Source organism: Papaver somniferum, chromosome 11 (genome assembly GCF_003573695.1).
Source record: "Papaver somniferum cultivar HN1 chromosome 11, ASM357369v1, whole genome shotgun sequence".
In the NCBI taxonomy this organism is placed as follows: domain Eukaryota; kingdom Viridiplantae; phylum Streptophyta; class Magnoliopsida; order Ranunculales; family Papaveraceae; genus Papaver; species Papaver somniferum.
In genome coordinates, this window is record NC_039368.1 from 5,405,170 (window position 1) to 5,431,366 (window position 26,197).

General features: G+C 37.4%; 2 protein-coding genes and 1 pseudogene across 2 annotated transcripts; 2 read left to right on the top strand and 1 right to left on the bottom strand.

The window, feature by feature from the left end:
- Positions 1-1,115: 1,115 nt before the first annotated feature.
- Positions 1,116-20,275, top strand: LOC113323979 (annotated as a pseudogene).
- A 960-nt stretch (positions 20,276-21,235) lies between these two features.
- Positions 21,236-22,257, bottom strand: LOC113320685. Its single transcript, XM_026568575.1, has 2 exons — positions 21,917-22,257; positions 21,236-21,829 (listed from the first exon to the last, which is right to left on the bottom strand). Exon 2 carries the CDS (start codon positions 21,747-21,749, stop codon positions 21,300-21,302), a length of 450 nt encoding a protein of 149 aa, XP_026424360.1. The 5' UTR covers positions 21,750-21,829; positions 21,917-22,257; the 3' UTR covers positions 21,236-21,299.
- Positions 22,258-23,521: 1,264 nt separating this feature from the next.
- LOC113323160 (arp2/3 complex-activating protein rickA-like) lies at positions 23,522-24,071 on the top strand. Its single transcript, XM_026571430.1, has 2 exons — positions 23,522-23,635; positions 23,764-24,071. Exons 1-2 carry the CDS (start codon positions 23,536-23,538, stop codon positions 24,054-24,056), a joined length of 393 nt encoding a protein of 130 aa, XP_026427215.1. The 5' UTR covers positions 23,522-23,535; the 3' UTR covers positions 24,057-24,071.
- Positions 24,072-26,197: the final 2,126 nt, after the last annotated feature.

The following is a 26,197-nucleotide window of genomic DNA, read 5'->3' on the forward strand; positions in this document are numbered from 1 at the left end:
ATAGATTTTGCTACTTCCCTTTGGGCCAAAACTTACCTATCGCACAGTCTAACGGAAAGTATAAAGAAGTAACAGATGCTTTCCAAAAGGCAAGATACGCGCTTTCTCCTGCAAGATACGAGGAAGCTCTTCAAAAAATGGTTAATTTGGGAAGGCCTTGGGTTGTTGACTACTGTCCCAACATTCCAAATGAGAAGTGGTCCAGTGCATTCTTCAAGGGTTGTAGGTATGGTCAGACTTCTTCAAGTATTGTCGAGTCGTTTAATAATTGGATTAAAAATGACAAGAAGTTACCTGCGTGTGGGCTCGTTGACAAGATCAAGTTTGTATTAGTTTATTTTTGTAACAACACAAGCATGTATGTTCTGTTTTTAAGCATGCTTCACTACATATAATTTAGTATATTAGACTATTTATGTTATAGTGAAATAGACTTTGTTGTTCCTTATAATATAGGTTACGCATAACGGAGAAAATGTCAGAACGTCGCGAAGACAGTATGTTGATGGACCCAGAACTATTAACTCATGTGTATCAAGCCAAGCTTGAACTACACGTTCAAATTGGGCGTCCCTGGAAAATTAGTCAGTCACATACTAACCTATTTGAAGTGCATTCTCCATGGTTAGTATTTACCCATAATCTCTATCATATGAATAAAAGAAAACATATGAATCACACATGTAGTAGTGTCAGTGAGTATGTATCACTGACATGTAGTATTAGATACTGATATTACATGTGAGTATTATAGGTTAAAGCATCTCTATCACTGACAATACATACCAATGTGTAATGGCATACTAACATGTAATATCAGTATGTAGTGGTATACTAATAACCATACTGAAAAATAAAATATAAACATGCATGAATCACATACTGCATGTCAATATGTAGTGTAAAATATGGACAAGTAGTGATCCTAAGGTTATTTTTTTCTTTTTTTTCCTTTAACTAGCATGCTATGTGATGTTTTTTTGTGTACAGGTCTCATATGGTAGATTTAGAGAAAAGAATATGTACTTGCCAAAGATGGCGCGTGTATGGTTTTCTATGCTCGCACGCTACTGCAGCTATTGTCAAATCTGGAGGAAGAATGCTTGATTATGTCGATGATTACTTCAAAGTTACCTGTTATCATGAGTTATAATCAATAGCTATTAGACCTGTTCCTAACCACGACCGGTATGTGTCTTTTAAACAATACTTTTTGATATTTTTTTAAGGAAATGATATACAGGGTACATATTATGTTTAGTTACTATTCTTAGTTGTAATATCAGTATGTAGTATGTGGAAAGATGACACTACATATTATTTGTCAGGCCTGATGAGTATGAATAATACGATACCGTTCTTATACCAGCTGTAATTAGGGCTCCACCAGATAGGAGAAAGGGAAAGCGTATTAAAAATACATTTGAGAATAACAGGAAATCTGCCAAGTGTTCAACCTGTAATTTGAAGACTCATCACAAAAAGGAAACATGCACTCTTGTCCGTCAGTACGAGTATTTTGAAGAATGATTTTTGTAACAGGTATGCGTTTCAAACTTCAAAAGTAGAAAACTTTTATGTGTTGCTGTCTTCATTTCTTATTAAGTATATATTATGTGTTGACTTCTCTGTTTTTTTATCACAGGCTTTTGAATGTGCAACAGAATGTGAAATGAAGTATACTAGTGACTTTACCATTTTTTCCACCAGCTATTATTTGAAAATTTCACCACGACAAATTTACTTTGCAAATGTTTTTCATTCGTCGGTACCAACTAATTTGCTTAAGAACAGTTTCTCTTTACAGTACAATCATTATAAGTGTATGAATTTACTGTTTTTGTTGGTTCTAAGAACTTTTTCGATTTCCAGTATGTAGTGATATTTAGATTTCGAATAATGAATTGTGTTGTTAAGTTTCATTCACTATCTACGGGGGTCGAGGGGGCATCGCCCCCTCGTTATTCGTAATTTTTATATAGTAGTGTCAGTGAGTATCTATCATTGACATATAGTATTAGATACTGATATTACATGTCAGTATTATAGGTTAAAGCATCTCTATCACTGACAATACATACCAATATGTAGTGGTATACTTATATGTAGTTATGTATATGTACTGATCGTTTCCAGACCTACTGAAAAATAACAATATATACATGTACTGATGGTTTTAAGCACATATTTATTTTATGAGAGGATTGGTTGGTAAATAGCATTTCTCTTCCACTGCACCTAATATCAGTATGTAGTGGAAACATATTGATAACTACTGGAAACGATCAGTACATGTAGTGTAAATGCTGATAGAGATTCTATTTGGTAAACTTTAAAAGTATAGAAATTATATTAATTCAGATGGTAGAGATTATGTTTCTAAGGATAAATGTTGTTCTTAGATACCACATAATGTAAACGGAGAAACCAAAGTATCAGTCACTACATACGGACAAGTTGTGATCCAGTCACTACATATGGACAAGTAGTTATCCTGAGAAAAGTATAACATATGTAAGACTACCTTTAGCACTTGGGATTTTCTTCGGTCCAACTGATTTCTGGTGGAGATGCTGTCAACAATTTACAAGCTAATTTGACTATTTTCTTCCGAATCTTTAGTTGCACTTTCTCATCATCTCCCAAACTGGCCCCCTCATATTTGATTTTTGACTTCGCCTTGATAAGATGTATAACATATAAAAGGCAGTCTTGTGATTTTCCTTGTTGAGGTGCTTCATACTCATTCACTATTACCTTCTTCAATGACTCTCTTCATTTCTCTATCAAGTATAGGTTGATTGGTTTGAACAAAAAATCTGCCATTTGTTTAGCGTTCGGCTGACATGTTATCGTCCATTCTGCCGCCAACGAGTTTTAGTGGTTGAATACCATTTTTTCGATGTCATACTCAAGTAGTGTCCAATGAATGTTGTAATGGCACATGGGTACAAGAATCTTCTTTGTGCTTTCATCCATATTCAAGATTGGTTGGTAAACAACATTTTCTTTTCCTCCTGCGAGTTTTTTCGGGTGCTCGACATGAAACTGAAAACATGTAAACATTAACATATAACAAACTACATATTATACAAAAATGAACTACAGATCAATATGTCATGGTGTTTATACTAAAAAAAAAGAAATGTTTTTAGAGTTTTTTATACGTACCCAGGAAGATGGATCAAGATGCAAGACAGGTATGAATTTTCTTTCTGTTTCATGCTTCTCCTGGTCATACTGAAACTCCTCCTTAAACTTGTATTGTGCATAGTTTAGAAAATCTTGCTCTAAAGGTTCGTTGTGCGCCAAGTCCTCAATTGTAGTCCCACTGACAGAGAGACCACCATTTCCTGTTCTCCAAGCAATCAAGCTGGAAAACAAAGATGAAAGGTTAGAGAAATCAAATTTGATAATGAAGAGGTTATATCTGGAAACAATATAGAACTCACTTTACTTAGAGCAATCAAATTTAACGATGAAGAGGTTATATCCGGAAAAATTAGAGAACTTACTTTAGTAACGATGCATTCTCAAAGAAGTGGGAGAGTATATCTTTTTCTCCATATGTCATGTCTTTATACAATGGTGATCTATTCAGTTTCAGAAACTTGGTATGGGGTTTCTTCTTTGGTTTGACTTGTTTCATTGGTTGTGCTTTCTCCTTTCCTCCCCCAGCTTTTGGCTTCTTGGGTTCTTTATAAGATACAGAGAACTTACTTACACTGTCAAAAATGTCATCTTTCTTTTTTGGAGGATTAGCGCGAGTAACGGGTTTCTCAAATTTTAAATCTTGCTTCTTAACGACCTTTTTGGTATTTTTTATGCGTCTTTGATTTTGACTTGGGGTAACTTCTTCCTACATTTTATTCAACTTCAAAAAAATTGATAGGTAGTGGTGCTTATGCAAGACTAAAGCAACAATAAAAGCACTACATATTGATTTGGTCTATTCATTCTCAAAGAAGGTTTTACCAATATGAAGTATAACCAAATTTACCTGTGATGGAACATCTTTCAGTATATGGCGGCTCGGGGTAACTACTTCCTGCATCTGTATCACATGTAAAAAGAGATACTAAAATACAAATATGTAGAACTTTGAAGTAATATTAACTGCAGTTTTTACATAATAAAATGTACTAATTAACTATCTAACACTACATATTTTTAATATGCAAACCTGTGATCGAACCTCCAAATTATTTGCATCTTTCGATATGGTGTCTTCTTCTTAATCAGGTGTAACTTGTGGAAATTCTACGTGTTGCAAATTGTTTCCAATTAAGATATCAAAGTACTGTCATATGTCAATCCAAAATAGCCCAATGCTTGGATCATTACCATTATTAGGGAAGACGTTTGCATACTCCTCAATATAAACTTCCTTGCCGGCTACTGCAAAGTCTATATAATCTCCCATTGAGAGCTGTTCAATATCTTCCAGATTTGACATCTCCTTAAGAAGACGTACATCCATGGTCATGAATCTATCCGTTAGTGATTCAGTGTTATATTCTTCGGGTTTCTGGGTCAAAACTTTAACAGTAGCAATATTGTTTTGTATAGATAAAATCGTCTTCTTTGTTGCTTCTTTCTGAAGTTCAGTTAAGTCAGTTTGCAAAAGCAAAAACAAAAGTCAATATGTAGGTACATTAACCAAATATGTAATGGGTCTTACTAAAGCATATTTATATGTACTAATGACTAATTATGTAGGTATTAAGCATAAACCACTACATATTCATATGTCTTATAGGTATTGTGCATAAACATTAACAAACGAATGATTATGTAACTACATATGAATATGTCCTGTAGGTATTGAGCATAAACATTAACAAAATATGTACTGGTTCTTCAATACTTCAATACAAAAGAAATGATTATGTAACTACATATGAATATTTTTAGTTGAAGAACAACTAATGTTAATGATTATGTAACTACATATGAATATGTCATGTAGGTATGATAAGATATTATAATGTGTAACTACTATGTGGTAAGCATTTATATGCTTACTTATGTGTTGTTGGTGACATTTTGATCTTGTATCTCTTTGACTCTTTGCTCCGAATTAGATTTAGCCCAACTTCTAATTGAAGAACGCTGAACTTCAAGACTACCAAACTTCAATACTGCAGGTGTTGTAGAGAAATCATCATTCAATGGGAGATCTTCATGGGCTTCAAATGGTGCAGGTGGCATAAACAGAACATGATTTGATTGTTGTTGTTTTAGTTCAACTGTTGAGTCACCATCCAAATCAACCAAATTGTTATAGCTGCAATGTCAGGATCACATTCATTGTTCAGGTTGTCTGGAGATCCCAAGGGAACATAATCTTCATCGAATTTTTCACAAGGGTAAGCTTGCATGTATAATTCATGTAACATCTGCTCAACCTTTGGAACGTCAATCTTCACACCGTCTTGATGCATAGTGTTCACTTTGCGCTATTTCTCAGAGATCATAGTCCTCAAATCATAGAATTTGGTTTTTCAATCCTCAACTGCTGCCTCATCTTCTTCCAAGCTCTTTGCATATTCTTCTTCTTTTTTATCTTCTCCTGTCTCATCTACTTTATCTTCTTCTGTCTCTTCTCCTGTCTCATCGTCATCTAATGGAATTTCACTGCCATCTTCATCTTCAATCCTTATTGATAACCGGTTAAGAATTTCTTTTTCATTGTACGTATCCTGGTCCTTCAAATCCTCAAATAACTGTACAAATTGAAACAATAATTTCTTAGCTTACTATTGTTGTACTACATTTTTCGTAATTATGTGAAAAAACTGAAACTACATATTGACATGCAGTATGGATTACCAAGTAAAAACTGACACTACATATTGACATGCAGTATGGATTACCAAGTAAAAACTGACACTACATATTGACATGCAGTATGGATTACCTCATACTCATTAAGGTCAATATCCTTGAAGAATTCAGTACATATTTCTTTGTGGTTCCATCTAGCAACTCTTGGAATATACTTCCCTTCAGGTTCTGTCACTATCTCTTTTGGTCTGAGAATATGGGTATGCTCCGTATACCAAGGATGTAAGAAAACAAATACCAAATAAAAACATAATCAGCAAACAAAACATAATCAGCAAATGAGAAACAAAATAAAAGAGTTTCAAAAAAAAATCACGAAAATCTTACCAACAAATAACCAACACAGCCAGTAATGTTTTCCACACAAGCTGTAGTGTTTCCCACATTCTCCTCATTTGCATTCAGTTATCTCTCCGGGTAAGAATGTATTAGGTCAGGCCAAGATATATTCTTTGCTTTCTTTAGATCATCAACAAAACCAATGTATTTTTCAGTAGCATTTGCATCTTTTGTTGAGAAAAATAATGAAATGCACATATACAGGTAGATGATCCTTATAAGATCATCATCGTCTTGTTCAGATTCCTGAGCATCCTCATCTTCGTATTGCTGAGCATCTTCATCTTCGGACACTTGAGCATCTTCATCTTCCGACTTCTGAGCATTTCCATCTTCCGATTGTTGTTGAGTATCCTCATCTTTATTTGATTCACCACTATCTTTACCAACATTTGCATTGATTGGTGTTCTTGTAATCAGTGTCAAGATTGCTTCCTCAATCATTGGCCTAGTCACTCTTTTAGCAGTCAAATATGCTTCACCAAAAATCCTTTTAAAGAATGAAGTTTCACGCCATGAACTTTTAGTCATTGTAAGCTTCATATTTTCGTATTATCTATTTGGTAATCTTGGCATCCCATAAATGACCGCCATCTCTTCTGGAGTGGATGTCAGCTGATGCATTCTGCCATGCCTTTCAAATACAAATGTAAGCTTGTTTGGGTCTCGACCTTTCCTGTCACAACGTATCATTTTGGTAACAACTTCTTCTAGCTTTAACCAATGCTCCAAATCAAACTTTGTGTACCAAAACATCAAGAACAGGTTGCCATATGAAGCTTCACTGATCTTCTGCAATTGGGCCTCACTCAGTTTAAGGTTTTTACTCTTAATATTCTTTACTAGCATATATAAGCCCTTGTAACCGGATCGGTATAAACTTCTAGGTTTTCCACCTGCTTTCCTAAGCTTCATATCACCTGAATAACATATCACAATATTGACATATCAACATGGACATATACATATCTACTGGTGTTATTAGTACTAAAGCATATTGAGACTTATGTGGTGGTTTTACTAGAATTATAAAACAGTTGCAGTTCCTTTTGCAGTTCCAGTTGAAGGGTACCTTATTTTACATGTATCATTGCTTTGTTCCCTTTTGTAGCAGTTGTGGCTTTCTTCCCCTTTGCTTTTGGTGCAACAGTAAGAGCTTTCTTCGCTTTTGGTGCAGCAGTAAGAGCTTTCTCCCCTTTTTGTGTTGCTGGTGATTTCCTTGTCTTTTTAACTGCTGCTATTTGGTGAGTTACAAATGTTAGTATATTTTTGCACACCAATATTTAGTATCATTGTCAAAGAAGTATCAGTCAACATATTCATATGTAGTACACACTAGACAACATATCTTTGTCTAGTATGTACATACTGCATGTCCATATGTAGTGTCAAATTACATACACATAAAAACCACTACATACACATAAAAGTGAAATCACAGTCACTACATATGAATATAAAAAAGTAAATCACACACTACATACAGAGATATACTGATTCTATTGAGCATAAAACATATGAATCACACACTGTATGTCAATATGTAATGTCAAATTACATACACATAAACTGAAAACAAGTATATCATACACTACATACAAAGATGTAGTGATTCTATTGATCATAAAACATATGAAACATACAGTGCATGTGTCACATACATACACAACAAGTGAAAACAAGTAAATCACACACTACATACGGAGATGTAGTGATTCTACTGAGCATATTACATATGAATACATGTAAATCACACACTACGTACAAAGATGTCGTGATTCTACTGAGCATAAAAATCGAAAAATCGACAACAACTTACCTTTTCCCTGATGTACATTTGCTTTCTTCCTCTTTGTTGGTGAAGGAGTAACAACTTTAGTCTTGCTTCTTTTTATTGGTGAAGTAGCAGCAGGGGGGTTCCTTTTGGGTTTGTTGATGGTGAATCAACATCGTTTCTTCTTCTTCTTTTTGCTGGTGAAGGGTTTTCTTCTAGGATTTCTTCTCTAATTGTCCGCTTAATTGTTCTATTCAATCCCATATTCTCTCTTTAATTGAATGAAATAAAAATTAGGTCTGAAACTTATGTTGTTGATGAGTTTTTGATTTCTGTAACTGTTGTTGATGATTTGGGTTATGTAATTGGTTTCTGTAACGGCTGTTGATGAATTGGTTTCTTTCAGTTTTTGATTTCTGTAACTAAAAGAAGAAAATTGAAAGATGAAGAGAGAAGAAAACAGTCGAGAAGATAAAAGAGAATTGAAAAGAATAACTGAAATGAAGGGAGAAGAAATCTGAAAAGTAAATGTTGAACCTGTGTAATCTGACACACGTTTCTGTGGAAATGGATAGAGAGGTAATTTCATATGTTTTTAAACCTTTTTGGACCACCGGTTAAAACCAACTTTCTGCTGGACTACACAGTATCCCGGATCGGGTTTACTGGACTAAATAGCAAACTTCTCTTTTCTCATCTGCCCGGCCCCTCTGACGAGATGGTACCTATGTCATTTTTTTTTAACCTTTATCCATACTGGAACGAGAATGATTGATTGACCGAAAAAATTGCACCTAAGGTGCACCGTGTGAGGGAAGGGATGGGCCCACATCTGCCCTTCCCAGATCTAAATGTTAAAGAACCATAGGTACTGGCGGTCCGATCTAATTTCGGGACACAACAAAGTGTAAAACTTCGGTGTGTCTATCATGGAAATCAATTTTTGATTAAATCTTAGTGACATGCATTTACGACCTTGACCACTACCATTGGAACTGCTTCAAAAGCTAACATGGTTGTTGGTTGTTCAGTAAAAGTTCCCCTTGTGCTGTCAACAAATTTCTGTAAAAAAAGTTTGCCCTCTCTACTAGATTCACCCTTACATTATATATAGGCTTATTGCACGTTGACATGAACACGGTAGATGCTGAAAGTATGGATCTCTCCTACAAAGAAACTATGGTAAAAGTAAGAGAAACATAAAATAAAGATTGGAAGAAATCAGGTGATCCATATAATTTCTTAATCGAAACAAAAAGAAATGAGGGTTTTTGAAGTTCCATTGTTGTCATTCATTGTGATAATTCTCTTCTCTTTGTTACAAAGACCAACATTTTCTGTTCAAAAGGTTAGCATATTTCCTTCCATTTTCCTACTTTAATTTGATTTATAGAAGTTATAGATCTTTCTTGCACAGCAATATATGATTTTTCTAAAAATACAGTCGTATGTTGTCTACTTGGGTGCACACTCGCATGGGCCAGAAGTTACTTCATCAGACTTGGATGAAGTGACTAATTCACATCATCAGTTATTGAGCACTGTTTTAGGAAGGTGGGGAATTTGTTTATCTGTTTTTCTCATTAATGGCTTCTATTTTTTTGAGCTTTAGATCTTAGTGTGCTAATCGGTTTCTACTTGTAAATTACAGTCCTGAAAAGGCTAGAAAGTCAATATTCTACTCATATAAAAGATATATAAATGGTTTTGCTGCAGTCTTTGATACAGAAGTAGCGGAAGAACTTTCGAGTAAGCAAAACTAACCCAACTTCAGCTTCTTACGCTTTCAAGCTCCTCTGTATCCCCTGTTTTGCCGACTATATATTTGGATTTTGATCTTTAAAGGTTGGTTTTGGTAAAACACGCCTTAACTTCCTTAGAGGGATGTTAGGCAATATATATTATTATGATTACGGTCAATCAATGAGAATATCCTGTGACCGGTAAATAAGGTAAAATATATTCTATTACACCCCCTTAGTGTGAGCGGGAGAGGAACAAACGCTAAGACTAGAACGAAAACTAAGAAACAACTGACGTGGAAGACCCTTCGTGAAGATATCAGCATACTGATTTTCCGAAGGGATGTGCAAGACGCGAATGTCACCAATACGAACTCTTTCACGAACGAAGTGGATGTCAATCTCTACATGCTTAGTGCGTTGATGTTGAACCGGATCACCAGTCATGTAGATAGCACTCACATTGTCACAATATACCATAGTAGCACGCCGTAATGGTATATGTAACTCAAGAAGTAGATTCCGTAGCCAGGTTGTTTCAGCCACCGCATTAGCGACGCCTCTGTATTCTGCTTCGGCACTGGAACGGGAGACAGTTGCTTGACGTTTTGAGGACCATGATACAAGATTGTCTCCAAGAAATATGCAGTAACCAGAGGTTGAGCGTCGTGAGTCAGGACAACCCGCCCAATCAGCATCAGAGTAGGCGGTTAGGGCAGAAATATTCGAAACCGATAGTGACAAACCGTGATCAATAGTGCCCTGAAGATATCGAATAATGCGCTTGATGGCTTGCATGTGAGGCTCTCGAGGATCATGCATAAATAAACATACCTGCTGGACTGCATAAGAGATATCCGGTCGAGTGAAAGTAAGGTATTGCAGCGCCCCGGCCAGACTTCTGTATAAAGTAGGATCCGAAATTGCTGGACCAGAAGTAGCGCTCAGCTTAGAATTTGTGTCAACCGGAGTTGCCACTGGATTGCAGTTTGTCATGGATGCACGAGCAATAATATCCTTTGTATAGAGCGACTGAGATAAAAACAACCCTGATGAAGAACGAGTGGCAGTAATACCCAAAAAATGATGCAACTGGCCAAGATCAGTCATAGAAAATTCCCGTTTCATCAGGTCAATAAAACGGGACAGTAGAGCATCAGTAGAGGCAGTGAGTATGATATCATCAACATACAATAATAAGTATGCAGTATCCTGACCGGACCGGTAAATGAAAAGAGATGGATCACAAACACTACCCCGAAAACCACAACCTGTAATGAAAGTTGCAAACCTCTGAAACCACGCCCGAGGCGCCTGTTTGAGACCATAAAGGGATCGACGAAGACGACAGACGTAATCAGGGCGAGTAGGGTCAACAAAACCTGGAGGTTGAAACATATAAACTGTCTCGGACAAGTCCCCATGAAGAAAGGCATTCTTGACATCCAACTGATGAATCGGCCAGGATCTGGACGTGGCAATGCTGAGAACGGTACGAATAGTGGCTGGCTTAACAACCGGACTAAAAGTCTCAAAACAATCAACCCCAACCTGTTGTGACTTACCGTTGGCAACAAGACGGGCTTTGTGTCGCTGCAATGTACCATCTGCATTAAACTTGTGACGAAATAACCACATGGAGCGAATAACATGAGCACCAATAGGTCGTGGTACTAGGTCCCAAGTGTGTGTTTTTAACATAGCAATGAACTCATCTAGCATGGCCTTGGTCCAGTTGGGATCACGAAGAGCAGACAGGTGAGATTTTGGAAGATTGGATAGAGGTTGCAGTGTTTGCACATTAAGATTCAGACGATGGGTGGGACGAAATATGCCACGAGAGGCGCGGGTGACAGGTCGAGATGAGGTGACTGAATTGTCAGGAACAGACGGAGTGGGAGATGATGGTGGATCTGCCCGGGCAGGGCAGGCAGGGGTCGTGGTAGTGACAGACCCTGCTGGATCGCTGTGTGCAGAAACTGCAGGGCTGGAATCTGGGTGTGCAGTGGAGTGGAGTCGAGTAGCTGTAGGTGAACGACGATGGGGAGGAGTATAGAGTTGCTGTGTAGATGGTAGCTCCTGTGCAGCAGGAACTGGTTGGGAAGTGACAGAATTGTGCTGAGTAGCCGGTAGTTTCTGTGCAGCGGAAATAGGTTGTGTAGAAACTGCGGAAGATGGCAGGGCAGGAGGGAGGCTGGTCTGAGGGTTAAGAGCTGTTGGGTAGAGAAGACGAATGGGAAGAAGAGGGAGAGGTGATGTGGACGGAGGTTCTGGACTGTGGGATGCGATGGGAAGTTTTTCTTTGAAAGGAAAAACGTTTTCATCGAACGTTACATGTCGAGATAATATGATCTTGTGAGTGGCTAAGTCGAGACAACGATAGCCACGATGATGTGTTGGGAAACCAAGAAAAACACACCTAGTAGAACGAGGAGAAAGCTTATGAGGAGTGGTGGCGGATAGGTTTGGATAGCAAAGACAACCAAAAATACGAATATGAGAGTACGTTGGTTGTCGTTGATAAAGGATTGAAACTGGAGAAGCGTAGTCGAGAATTTTGGAAGGGAGTATGTTGTGAAGGTAGACGGCCATATTAAGGGAGTCGGCCCAATAGGTGGGAGGGATTGAGGCATGAGACATAATTGTGCGAGTGATGTCATTGACACGACGAATCATTCGCTCAGCCTTGCCGTTTTGAGAGGAGGTATGAGGACATGAGAAACGGAAAACTAACCCATTTTGGTGAGCAAAATCGTTAAATGAGGAGTTGTCGAATTCACGACCCATGTCACATTGAAAAGATTTGATTTCACGTTCAAACTGTGTTTTAACGAAAGAGCGAAATTCTAAAAACTTGGTATAAACCTGGGATTTTAATTTGAGAGGAAAGATCCATAGATAATTTGTGAAGTCATCTAGCAATATAAGATAGTAATTGAAACCAGTTTCGACATGCAATGGAGATGTCCATAAGTCGCTATGAATTATATCAAACGGGGCAAAAGTGACAGAGTTTGAATCAGAAAATGGCAGACGAATATGTTTACTAACTTGACAGGAATGACAAAGTTTAGTAGACTGATTTTTATTACATAGAATTGAAGAGTTTGCACGTAAATTATCTAAGATAGCTTTCCCTGGGTGGCCAAGACGACTGTGCCAAACATCATAGGAGCACGTGAGAAGGGATATTGGATGAGGCAAGATCGAAGTTGAAGGTGGCACGGCAGAAGGAGTAATAGGGTAGAGCTCCCCGGAACTATTACATCGAAGAAGAATCTTCCTCGATTTCAAATCCTTCACAGAAAAACCAGATGGGTCAAATTCAACAGACACATGATTATCAGTGGTGAATTTACGAACGGAAATCAAATTTTTTATGATGTCAGGAGCAACAAGAGTGTCTTTAAGCTTTAGGGTGCGAGATGGAATGTCGATGAACTTGGTACCGGAAGCAATGACTGGAATACTGTTACCATTGCCAACTAAGATGGAACGAACATTGCTAGTATTAAAAACAGTGTTTAGGGTACCTGAGTCTGCGGTGAGATGCGATGTGGCACCGGTATCCATATAGAAAGCGTCGTCAGGAGAGTGTAAACTCATGGAACTGTACGCTTCGGCAATGTCACTGGGATGAAGGTATTCCGTGGATGGAGTGAGATATGCCTGTCCACGTCCAATACTGGAAGGTCGACCGCGTGACTGTCCACCACGTCCACGGCCTCGGTTGGAGCTGTGACCGAAAGGTTGCTGCCATGCTGTTTCCGGAGGTGCTGTGGGATACGGACAAGGTGGCGTTGCCCACTGTGGTGTCCAGTGATTGTTGTAAGCCGGATGTGGTGCACGATACAACTGGTAAAGATGTGGTGGAGTTGGCAGCAGTGGTGGAGCCGCAGTGGAGGAGGACGATCGACTGCCACCGCGTTTGGCTGAGCCTGAGCGCTGTGGGCGCTGAGTACCACGATCTGTGGTCGAGGCAGTAGCTGCAAGTGCTGTAGGTGAAGACGTACAGGACTGTTGAGAGCGGCGGATCTCTTCGGTTCGCAGCTGTGAGCGAGCGGAATCGAATGTAGGCATAGCTTGTTGGATAAAGGAGGCCACCGTGTTGTATTCCTCCGGAAGGCCGTTGACGAGTTGAATCACAAGTCGTTTATCATTCATAGGAAAATCAAGATCACGTAATCGATCCGATAGGGATTTAAGTTTATCACAGTAATCATCAATACTAGTGCAATCAACAAACTTAAGGTTAACAAACTGACGTTCAAGAGTCGCAGCACGGTTACCTTTGTTGTCTTGAAAAAGTTTCTTGAGATGGTCCCAAATCTCTTGAGCAGTTTCGCCAGATTTGAGGACGGTGAGCATTAAATCCTTGGTCATGGTGGAGAACATCCATTGACGACAGAGAGCGTCAAGTTGAAGCACGGTGGGAGCGTCGACATCCGGTGGTGGTGCGGATCCATCAATGAGAAAGAGAAGTCGATGAGCCTGAAGATGGAGCTCGAACAGAAAAACCCAAGAAGAGTATTCATCCTGTTTGATATCTAGGAGAATAGGGATGAGGGTTTTGATGTTGTTGATGGTAAACGCCGGGTGTAGGGTCTTTTTATCTCCTGCCATGATTGATGTTGTTGGTGAAGAAGAAAAGAAAATGGAAGAGGAAGAAGAGGATCGTGTAGTTAGGATGATACCATGTTGGTTTTGGTAAAACACGCCTTAACTTCCTTAGAGGGATGTTAGGCAATATATATTATTATGATTACGGTCAATCAATGAGAATATCCTGTGACCGGTAAATAAGGTAAAATATATTCTATTAGTCTGATTTGTTTTCTTAAATGCAGAGCATCCAGATGTTGTTTCTGTTTTCGAAAATCAAAGAAACAAATTACAAACCACCCGTTCATGGAGCTTTCTAGGACTAGAGTCCGATAGTGGTGAACAACATCGTGGCTCAGCATGGGAAAAGGCGAGGTATGGCGCAGATACAATCATTGGCAACATCGATTCCGGTAAGTCCATAATGTACTTCACTTTACCTCAAAATGTTGCATTCTTTTTTTAAAAGAAAATCGAAAGAGATCTCATTATTAAACATCAAACCCAAGCTACAACAACAGCAGGGATAATGAAAGTCCACACCACTAGCCCGATTAGCAGAAGGCCAACATTTTGCTAATTCATAAAAGGACTTGGGAAAGGTCCATGCTCAGCTTGAGGGAGTAGCACAAAGGAGTAGATAATCAGCAGACTCATTAACATTAGCGCACATTATACAACAATTATCCAGACCTTTGGGACGTAGCAAATCCACATTGTTTACCGGTTTACATTCTATTTTCTCACTTAAGTAAATTTTATATTTATTTGAAACTTAAACCAACAGTTCGGTTGTTGGTATTATTCATTGCAACCACATGCACTGATACATCTAGTTGGTGTGGCTATTTATGAGTACGTATACGTACTAAACTTTCAATTAATTTGCATGCATTTACTCCTTTTGGTTTTGATATTTTTCTTACCTGACTTGTTTTTTAATTGTCTGTTACTATATATATATGTACGTATTCTACTGAGTAGGAGTGTGGCCAGAATCACAGAGCTTTAATGACGCAGAAATGGGACCAATTCCACCAAGATGGAAAGGATTTTGCCAGAATAAGACTAAATATGGAGTTTCTTGCAACAAGTAACTTCTTCACTCATCTTGTTTTTCTCTGCTTTGACTTCCCAGTAAAAATATTGTCTACAGTACTTATTCTCTTTATAGTTTTCATACGTAGTAAATATCATATGGTTTTAGGAATAATATATTAGGATGAGTCTATTCCAATTGACCGAGTCAAATGTCTGTTTGGTACTTTTTTAAAATATAAATTATAGTTTGGTCCTAAAAATTATCGTTTGGTCCTAGGGTGATGTCATGGATGATATAATTGTCATCTTGTAGTGGCAGAAATACCCTTTTGGGACCATTACATCATCCATGGCGTCATCCTAGGATATATATAGTCAATTATCAAGAGAGAAGATATTATTTTCAGATTCTCTTTCTCTCTCTTCTTTATTTTCAGATTTACTTTCTCTCTTCTTTATTTTGAGATCTAGTTTTTTTCTTTCCCCCATTTTTTTTCTCTGCTCATGATGAAGAAGATGATGATGAACGACGGTGTTTTTGGGTTCTTTTTTCTATGCTAATGTTGTTGTTGATGATGATGATGATGAAGTTTTTGCCTTACTTTTTCGTTTTTTATTGATTTACTGCTGATGTTGAAGATGATAAATACGATGAAGATGATGTTGCTGATGCCGTAGATGATGATGATGATGATTTTTTTTAGATGTAGTTTTTGTGTTCTTTTTTCGTATTTGTTGTTTGATGTTGTTGTTGAAGATGATGAAGACGATGAACATGATGAATACGATGTTGCTGCTGCTGCTGTTGAAGACGTCGAAGAAGATGATGATGTTTTTATATGGAGTTCATTCCAGAAATGAAGTCTGATTTTTTATTTGAATTCATTTCTGGAATGAAGTCTGTTTTTTTTTAGGTTTTATATGGACTTTAGTTCTGGAATGAAGTCTGTTTTTTTAGGTTTTTATATGCACTTCATTTCTGGAATGAAGTCAGTTTTTTTAGGTTTTTATATGGACTTCATTTCTGGAATGAAGTCTGTTTTTTTTAGGTTTTTATATAGACTTCATTTCTGGAATGAAGTCTGTTTTTTAGGTTTTTATATGGACTTCATTTCTGGAATGAAGTCTGTTTTTTTAGGTTTTTACATGGACTTCATTTCTGGAATGAAGTCTGTTTTTTAGGTTTGTACATGGACTTCATTTCTGGAATGAAGTATGTTTTTTAGGTTTTTACATGGACTTCATTTCTGGAATGAAGTCTGTTTTTTAGGTTTTTACATGGACTTCATTTCTGGAATGAAGTCTGTTTTTTAGGTTTTTACATGGACTTCATTTCTGGAATGAAGTCTGTTTTTTTTAGCTTTTCATATGGTCTTCATTTCTGGAATGAAGTCTGTTTTTTAGGTTTTTATATGGACTTCATTTCTGGAATGAAATCTGTTTTTTTAGGTTTTTATATGGACTTCATTTCTGGAATGAACTGCTACAAGAAAATAAGTAAAAATTAACACGAAAAAAATACTTTTATCAGTTTAATATTTTTAAATAATTGTAGACTAAACAATAAAGGTGTTTTCCTAAAGGACCAAACAGACATGGACCCATCTAAAAAAGGACCAAACAATATTTTTCCCATTTCATATTATTACAATAGTGGTAAATTTAATCGATACAAAATAATTTTGCAACCATATTACTTTTCAAAAAATTTCCAAAACGATAATTGAAATTATATAGAAGTTCGCCTCTACTCTAGATTACGCATTTAATGTTTGATTATGCATAAACTACCTCATCTATGTCTATGGAAAGAGGTTTTCAGCAGACATAATATATCTTGGTCTCTCGGGGGAGAGAGGTTTTTTAACTTTTCTTTTTTTAGATCTTGAAAGGTAAAGTTTTTATTCAGTAAAAAAAGGGGTTACAACATGAGCCCAAAGCAACAGGCCAAGCTAAATCATACAGATTCAATTTTTTAACTTTTCTTTTTTTTGATCTTGAAAGGTAAAATTTTTATTCAGCAAAAAAAGGGGTTACAACATGAGCCCAAAGCAACAGGCCAAGCTAAATCATACAGATTCAATTTCCAGAAGTAACAACATCCCAATGAAAAAGCAAAATAAGAGAAAATAGAGGAGGTGCACCAATACTTAGGGATGTCACAACCCCTCTTGATGTCGGTATGGCGTTTTAGACAGTTAACTAAACGAATACTTAGCTCTTGGAGGGACCTGTTTCTCCCATACATTGCTGAAATTGGCTGCAGAGACAACTTTGATGATTTTTTTCCCCAAAACAACTACCTAGCCCCATTTTTACCCGTTTGTCTGTCTCCAAATGTTTCTTTTTAACGAAATGGCAAACCCTACCGACGGAAAATCCTGTCAAATATCCCGACCGAAACAAATAGTAAGATCCAACTTGTACCAGATACTAGACGGCTACTCAGACACCGTCTGATCCCCTCTCGTGGGTTTTAATCGGTGTAGCTTTTTCTAGTTAGCAATCTCCCAAAAAAAAAAAAAGTGACTTTCTTGGATTAGTTGTAGTCGAACACATCTTAATTGATCTTTCTATAATTTCTAGGAAGTTGATTGGAGCAAGATACTTCCTCAAGGGTATTGTTAAACAGGAAGGTCGAGCAAACCTCAGCTTGAATAATATTATATCAGCACGTGATTATTATGGACATGGGACCCACACATTATCAACGGCCGGTGGTAGCTTTGTATCCGGTGTTAATGTGTCTGGTTTAGGTAATGGTACAGCCAAAGGTGGATCCCCTAAAGCTCGTGTTGCTTCTTACAAAGTCTGTTGGTATGATACAGACGGCCAACAAGACTGTCCTGATTGTGATATTCTCTCTGCATTTGAGGCTGCAATTCATGATGGTGTTGATGTTATATCTGTATCTGTTGGTGCATCGATTGATAATTACTTCATCGGTGGTATTAACATTGGTGGATTCCATGCCGTGATGCATGGTATTACTGTCGTTACAGCAGCCGGTAATTCTAATTTGACATCTGTACCCCCGGATGAATCCGTTTTCAACGTCGCTCCTTGGCTGTTGACGGTTGGTGCTACCACGATGGACCGGGAGTTCCCTGTTAAAATTTTGCTTGGCAATGGGAAACAACTTAAGGTACTTAGCACTCCATATAACCAAGTGCAAGTGTAAGACTCTTCAAGATGATCCATGGATTGATAACATGGATCATCTTTGCTTCCAAACTTTTGATGTTTTTATCTGGAACAGGGCCAGGGTTTGTCTCGAGGACCTTTGCTTGTTCATCCTTTGATCAACGGGTCAGCTGCAAAAGCAGCGAATTCTACAGATCATGACGCGTAAGACTACATAATTAATTACTAATTAATTTATATATATTAAACAACAGTTCTATGAACTTGTTTAATATCAATCTTAAATTTATGGATGAATGCAGTCAGTTGTGTTTAGCTCAGTCCCTTGATCCTGCGAAGGTTGAGGGTAAGGTAGTGGTATGTCTTCGGAGCATGACTGATCCAAAGGAAATAGGTGGTGTCGCACAACAATCTGGTGCCGCTGGGATGATTTTAGCCAATGACGATTCTACTGGAAAGTAAACTTTAGCTGTGGATAATAATGGTTTTCCTGCTGCAAACATCAACTACCGTGACGGTCTCATTTTGTTCGCTTATATAAATTCAACCAAGTAAACTCCACATAATATCTATTCTCAATGAAGTGAAATCATGTCTTCTCTTTAACCTATCTATCTATATATATATATAATTCTACCATTTTCATTATGTATCTTCTTATATCAGGTCACCAGATGTTAGTATGACGCGTCCAAAAACACGGATTGGTGGGAAACCAGCACCTGACATGTTGATTGACTCACGAAAAGGACCCAATACTGTGACAGCTGAAATCCTTAAGGTTGATCTTCAAATATCATCCCAATCATTAATTACTAATTAATCACCATTAACTTTCTTCATTTATTTTAACTGCTCAATCTTTCTTTTACTTTTGGGGGTCAGCCTGACATTAGTGCACCAGGAGATTGCTCAATCTTTCTTTTACTTTTGGGGGTCAGCCTGACATTAGTGCACCAGGAGATTCTATAATAGCAGCATTCCCTCCACCAGTAGGCTCTGCAGGTGAAACAGAAAATTATCAGCGATATGTTGTCTCAAGTGGAACTTCAATGGCATGCCCTCATATTTCTGGTGTTGTTGGCCTTCTCAAAACACTTCACCCTGATTGGAGCCCATCTGCAATTAAATCAGCAATTATGACAACTGGTGAGATAACTATTCTCTTGTTCTGTTTTATATCACACTTAAATCCCTCTTCTTTTATCGGCTATATATTTTAGTTGGTTCGGACCTTTTAACAGCAAGGACCCGAAATAGCGAGAAGGTGGCAATACGGAATTCATCAGATAACCAAGCAACCCCATTCAACTATGGGTCAGGACAAGTGAGACCGAACGCTGCTATGAACCCTGGTTTGGTCTACGACTTAACTACTAACGACTACCTAAATTTCCTCTGTGGAGTTAGCCATGATAAAGCCAAAATTAAGGCTATCAGTAAAGCAGAGAAGCGTTATAAATGCCCTAAGTCGTACAACTTAGCCAACTTTAACTACCCTTCTATCACTGTGCCTCTTCTCCATGGTTCAATTACTGTTACAAGAACCCTTAAGAATGTTGGTTCTCCTGGAACCTATAAAACTCGAATACGTGCACCACCAAGGATAAAGATTTCCGTTGAGCCAAAAAAGTTAACATTCGACAAGATGGGTGAAGAAAAGGTTTTCACAATGAACTTGAAAGCTCGGCAGCCTTCAAATGAAGCTGCATTTGGGAGGCTAACATGGACTGATGGTAAGCATCATGTAAGGAGCCCTATTGTAGTGATGGCAGTTACTGTATAACTTTTATCCAAGCACTATTTTCAAACATTAAAAATGTGTAGAGAGGCACAAGAATTCAAGAACCAAGAAGGAACTCTCAATATTAAAATACTATGGTAAGGACAAAAACGAAATCCTAGGTAGGGGGAGATGTTAATTGTCTCCTTCCTTTGTTTGGCTGTTGTCTTCTTTTTTTTTTTTCAAAAAATATTCTGGGGAGCTTTTGTTAGTTTGTGGTTTTGCTGTTCTGCTCTGTTTGGGCTGTTTGGTTCACTAGTTTGGGTTAGGGTGTTTGAGTCAGTTTTTTAATTTTCCTTGCAATCTTGTAGCACTATATTATGCTTTCTCTCTTGTACGTTATTATTTTTATTTTTTTGTGATTCTTATAATTCTGTTTCTGGTATGCTTTCTCATTTCTGCTTCCGTTCTTTTACGTGCCTCTTTCCTACGATTCACGGGGATAAATGATGTGGATGCAAAATGTCGCTCAACCAATAGGAACGCGAGAAGATCATTCTGACAGCCATTACGTGATTCCACAAACGGTCAAGGGCGAGGTGAATGATTGGGTCTAAATCGGAGAAAATCTCTCGCCTGGTTTCGCCCATTGGGAGGAGAATCACACAATAACTTTGTGAGGACATCACAAACTTGAGACAGGTAGGGATCATCATTAGAGCAAGTCATATGGTGGAATCCAACCTATTTCAAGTGTGGAAAAATTGTGGAATGTCAAGTCTAATGGTTTCCAAGTTGGGGTCTTCCACAACAAATCCAAGCAGTATTTCATGATTTCGTGGGATGGACCATGAAATCCATGAAAACGTTAATCAGAATAGCGTAAAATGCTAATCAGAATAGCGTAAAACGCTATTCAGAATAACGCGATAAAAGACGAAAAACGCTAATAAGAATAGCACTTAGTGCTATTAAGAATAGCATTTTTTTTATCCTTAGATTTAAAATGAACTGTTGAAAATTTAACGGCTGAGAAAAAAAGCGATAATCTTAATAGCGCTCAGCGCTATTAAGAATCGCGTTTCTACTATTCCATCGCTACACTTGCACTTCCATCCACAATTCCAAATGCTGAGGTGGCGTGGAAGATGGAAGATGGAACTCTTCCACCATACGACTTGCTCTTAGAAGAAAGGAAGGTATTGCAAATCTTCAATATCGACTCAACACCAGAGCTAGCATTCTCTAAAACACTCTTACTGGTAGGAGGAGTCTCGTTAACCACATAAATGGGCGATGTGATCATAACAAAGGATGAAGAGGAGGCGGAAACATCCTTTGAAGAAGGGGCGACAACATCCTTTAAAGATGAACTGTTCTGTAGTTCTACTGAGGAAGAAGGAGTGATAATCTCAGCACTGGAAATACCGATTTCTGGAAGACCCAGTGAGAGAGCTCCACTAGATGAAACAGTAGGCGCAACTGGGGATTGAGGCAGTGGAACATCGTCACCAAATGTAAAAGAAACTTCAGGCATATGAACAGACGTATCGAATTTAACAGTATGACGAGATCTTTTGATCCTCCGTTTCTTACGAATAACTTCGCCTTCAACATCTTTCACACACCAAAAAAGATGAGAAACAAAGGCAACAATATTATTTTTTCCAAAGAGAGAAAATTAAATAAGAAAGCATTTCTTACTCCTTTGCCGTGCGAAGACTTCCTTTTGCTGGATTCATTGTCCCTTCGATCCAAAGAAGACTTGGGACTTGAAACCTTAAAAACAAGTTTATTTTTCGAAGGGTATTGGGTATCAGATGAAGATTTCTTGCTGGGAATATGAAGAACATCAGCAGAAAGATTAAGAACAATAGCAGCAATAGTAAAAGAAGACTCAAAACCAAAAGCAAAGTGAAGAAAAACAGAGATTTAGACTGAATAATAGCCATATACACAAAACCCACTAACCTAGAAAGCGAATACATTGATGAGAGAAAAGATCGGCCCTGAAGAAAACCCTTGAACGTAGAAAAAAGTTTGCAGAGAAGAAAAGAAGAAAATATCAAATGAAATCTCTCTCTTCCACTGTTATTAAGGTAAGAAAACCGTCAAAAGAGATCATCAGTTAAAAGAAGAAGACATGTCGGTTGAAGAGAGTAACAGTCAACACGTGTAACAGGTCAAGCGGAAAATATAGAGTAATGTCGACGGATTCAAAGAATACGAAAGGACAGGGTTGATGCGATAGATTAAGACTTCTCTTATAGCCCTTTCTTTTGAAAGACCAATACGAGAAGAGGAAAAATGTGGATACAAAATATCGCTCAACCAGTAGGAACGCAAGAAGATCTTTCTGACAACAATTACTCATAGGCGAAAATAACAAGTCCACAACATCATTACTGACGAACGCGATGACTTCACAAGAGTCACGCCAAACATGTGAGGGCCAGCGTGATAATTAGAAAGTAGGGTGATTTTATCTCCCTCCCAGATCCGAATAAAGGGCTTTATTAGTTGTACTCCACTATGTATAGGAAAGAGATTTTTTTTGAGACTTATACGTGAGGAATTTATGAGAGAAAGTTGTTTTGTTCTCCAAATTAAGATTTTCTAACATTGCATTTACATTTGTTCATACTTTCAATAAAAGAATTTAGAGATCTTTGCATTATGTCTTAGACTTGTTTACATTTGTTCATACTTTCAATAAAAGAATTTAGAGATCTTTCCATTATGTCTTAGACTTGGTTGATTATATCATTTGGTTGTAGCTTGTAGAATTTCCTGCGACTACAAATGAGGAAAAACAAAAGTTAATCTAGATACCATCTCTTTATTTTTTTGAAAACTGGTACCAAAGTTCAGAGGTTAGACATAGATTCGGAGTAACAAAATCTTTTTCTTTCAGTCGGCTCTACTTGTTGATGTTGTCTACATAATTACAATCTGCATAAATTTTTTTTTCCTCTGAAGGTGTTCGGTAGTGCTATTCAACTCCATATTCTCCATCTTCCTATTCTCTTCCTACAATCTAAATCCCATATTAGGGGAATAGTGAACCCCACCTGAACCTGAATGCGAATCTCGACGTAGATGTGAGGCTTAGATTATAGAGAGATGAATAGGGATCGGAAGCGGAGAATAGGGATCGGAATAGCATTTCGGATGTTCTTATCACTATTAACACAATTCTTTGACTTTTTGCAATTGTAGCATTAACCCAGTCCAACCACTCAGTGACCATACCAAGCCCTTTCTTTTATTTTCATGATCTGATCATTACATTGTTCATCAGTTAATCATTCTCTGCCAAAGCAATGGGTTTCTTACTTAAAAGAAGATCAGGGAAACCAACCATTGCCAAAATCTTGTTTGTTCCCGATAGCTTAACCCTCTTAACTATCATCTGTAGTTCAGGTAGGTACTGTTCTAACCACATGCATCAAAAGTTAGATAATTTGATTGTTCGTTACTCCACTTTTTTCTTTTAGCAAACATTAAAGTTTGTATTGATAATTGATCATCACTATTTTATCGATATACAGCTCTAGTAAATGAAGAAAGTAAGCGGCCGCTGCATCCGCCACCACCACAACCAGCCTGGCCGCGAGTTAAACCACAATTTATTCCTCCTCCTCCTCCTCCACCTCCTCCTCCTCCACTTCCCATAAAAGATCAGCCTAACGAACCTCCTCCTCCTCTTCCCATAAAAGATCAGCCTGACGTTCCTCCTCCTCTCATAAGAGAGGGTGCAGATCCCATGTCCCCTCCTTACATGTGCCCTCCTATCCCACTAGTTAGATTTGACATGTGGCTTCCTTTATTTTCCATAATTTAATTATGTTATTTACAGTTAAAGATAAATAAAAAAACATAAAAACATATATATTGTTACCTTTTCTGGAGTTGCGTCTTATTGTTATTTGTTTATTATATACCAGCTTAAGCTCTGATTGTGTTAGAGTGACTTTTTTTGTTCTTTCACTATCAAATTTTTTGGCTTTATGTCGAATTTCGCTTGCCCTCGTGCATGCGTATTTCAGATTGGTATAGTTACTGAAGACAGAGAACTTGCAGAAATATTTGGAACACCACTGAATCTAAGATTTCTTTTCTATTGTAGTTTCACCTAGTTGCTATTTCGTTTTAGTTGTGCGTTTAGATATCTTTGCATGCATACCCAATGATCATTTACACTCACGGTATATTTCCAATCAAGGGGATATCTTGTTTTATTTCCATTGGAATTTATGTTTCAAGAAGAAGACTTAAGACCCATGTTCAATCACTGAACAAGGATGCAGTTTATAAAAAGGATGAGACTCCTGATGCATAAGGAGGGACAGTTAAAGAATCTAAACGATTCACGTTTTGACCTGTTATAAGGAGACCAATAATCTAAACAATTTCACGTTTTTACCTGTGATCGGGTCCAAAACAAGGACAGCAGGAAAAACTGATGATGATGATGCTTGAGAGAGAGTTTGTTAAAAAAAAAAATTTGATGAGTATTCTCCCAGTAATCTCAAAATACAGTGGAACGAAAAAATAAGAAAAAGGAAAGATATAGATTTTGGTTGAGGAGATAAAAAGAAGGTAACATTATATATGCTTTAACCATAAATAAGATAATTAAATTATGGAAAAAAAAAGAAACCACCCGACAAAATCTAACTGGCGGAACATGAGGGCGCATGCAAGAAGGAGACATGGGATCTGCACACAGAGAGAGATGACTCTGACGTTCTTCCTCCTCCTCCGCCTCCTCTCATAAGAGATGAGTCTGACTCTCCTCCTCCTCATACTACCTCAAATGACGATGTCAATTCATCTTCCTCGAGTGATTATGAAGTTCCTCCTGTCGGAAATAATTAATTATGAATATTGTAGTTAGTAAAGTCAAGAGCTACGGAAACCCAAGGGTCCACTCTAGATATCTAGAATGATCCCTATCACATGTTATAGAAGTTCTATGGTCTTATATACTCCAAAATACAACGAGGAGTAGACATAGAAATTGAATATTGTTTGTATCCTTTCTATGTATGTAAATAGGTTTCAATTTGTGCCGTAACGACATGGGTAAGGATATGCGTTTCAAATGGATCCATCGATTCATACATATCGTAATTGTCTGAGAAGAATCGAACTGTTCGATCCAAGATTAAGAAGTTGGTTAATAAACATGTTCTTATCCTTGAATCTTTTAATATTGTGTATGTAAGTCATACAACCCTTTGGGAAAAACAAAGATAATCGTTAAAGCAAATCCTATGGGAAATAGAACATTACTTCGTTCAGTACTTCAAAAAAGTATCATCCAAGGTCATTCACCAAATTTGTAACAAAATTAAAAACACCTAAAATTACTTTAAAATCAATTAGATTAATCTTGCAAAATCTGTTAGCATTAGAATTTGATTTTTCTCTTTGATATAAATTGTTGGGTTCCCAGTTTACATAGATTTGTGTTTATTCGTTTTCCTAAACTTTATAATAATATTTAATGTTTGATCCATTTCTTTTGTTGTCTCTTTACCGATTATCATGAACTAATTCTCAAGCATGCATAATTACACGAAGTTGGGGAGAAACGACAAAAACAAAAATCATGACAAAAAAGGGGAATAAAAAGAGATGTGAGAAACCGAATAGATTACAATTAGTTCACGCGTGGCCTTGCATAATCCCATGAAGTAGGGGAGAAATAATGACAGAAACGTAAACCATGACATAAAAAGGGGAATTTAAGAGAGATATGAGAAACTGAACCGATTACAATTAATTTGCGTGTAGTCTTGTGTTTGATCAATTTTTTTTATAGGTTTCATTTTTCTTTCTGCCCCCTACCCGGCAAATTTTAAAATCACAACATCTTCTTTTTTAGAAAAATCTGAATTTTAAAAATTATTTTATTTTTTTATAAAATAATAATAAAAGTAATTTGAAAACAACTCTTAAGGGGGGGGGGGGGGGGGG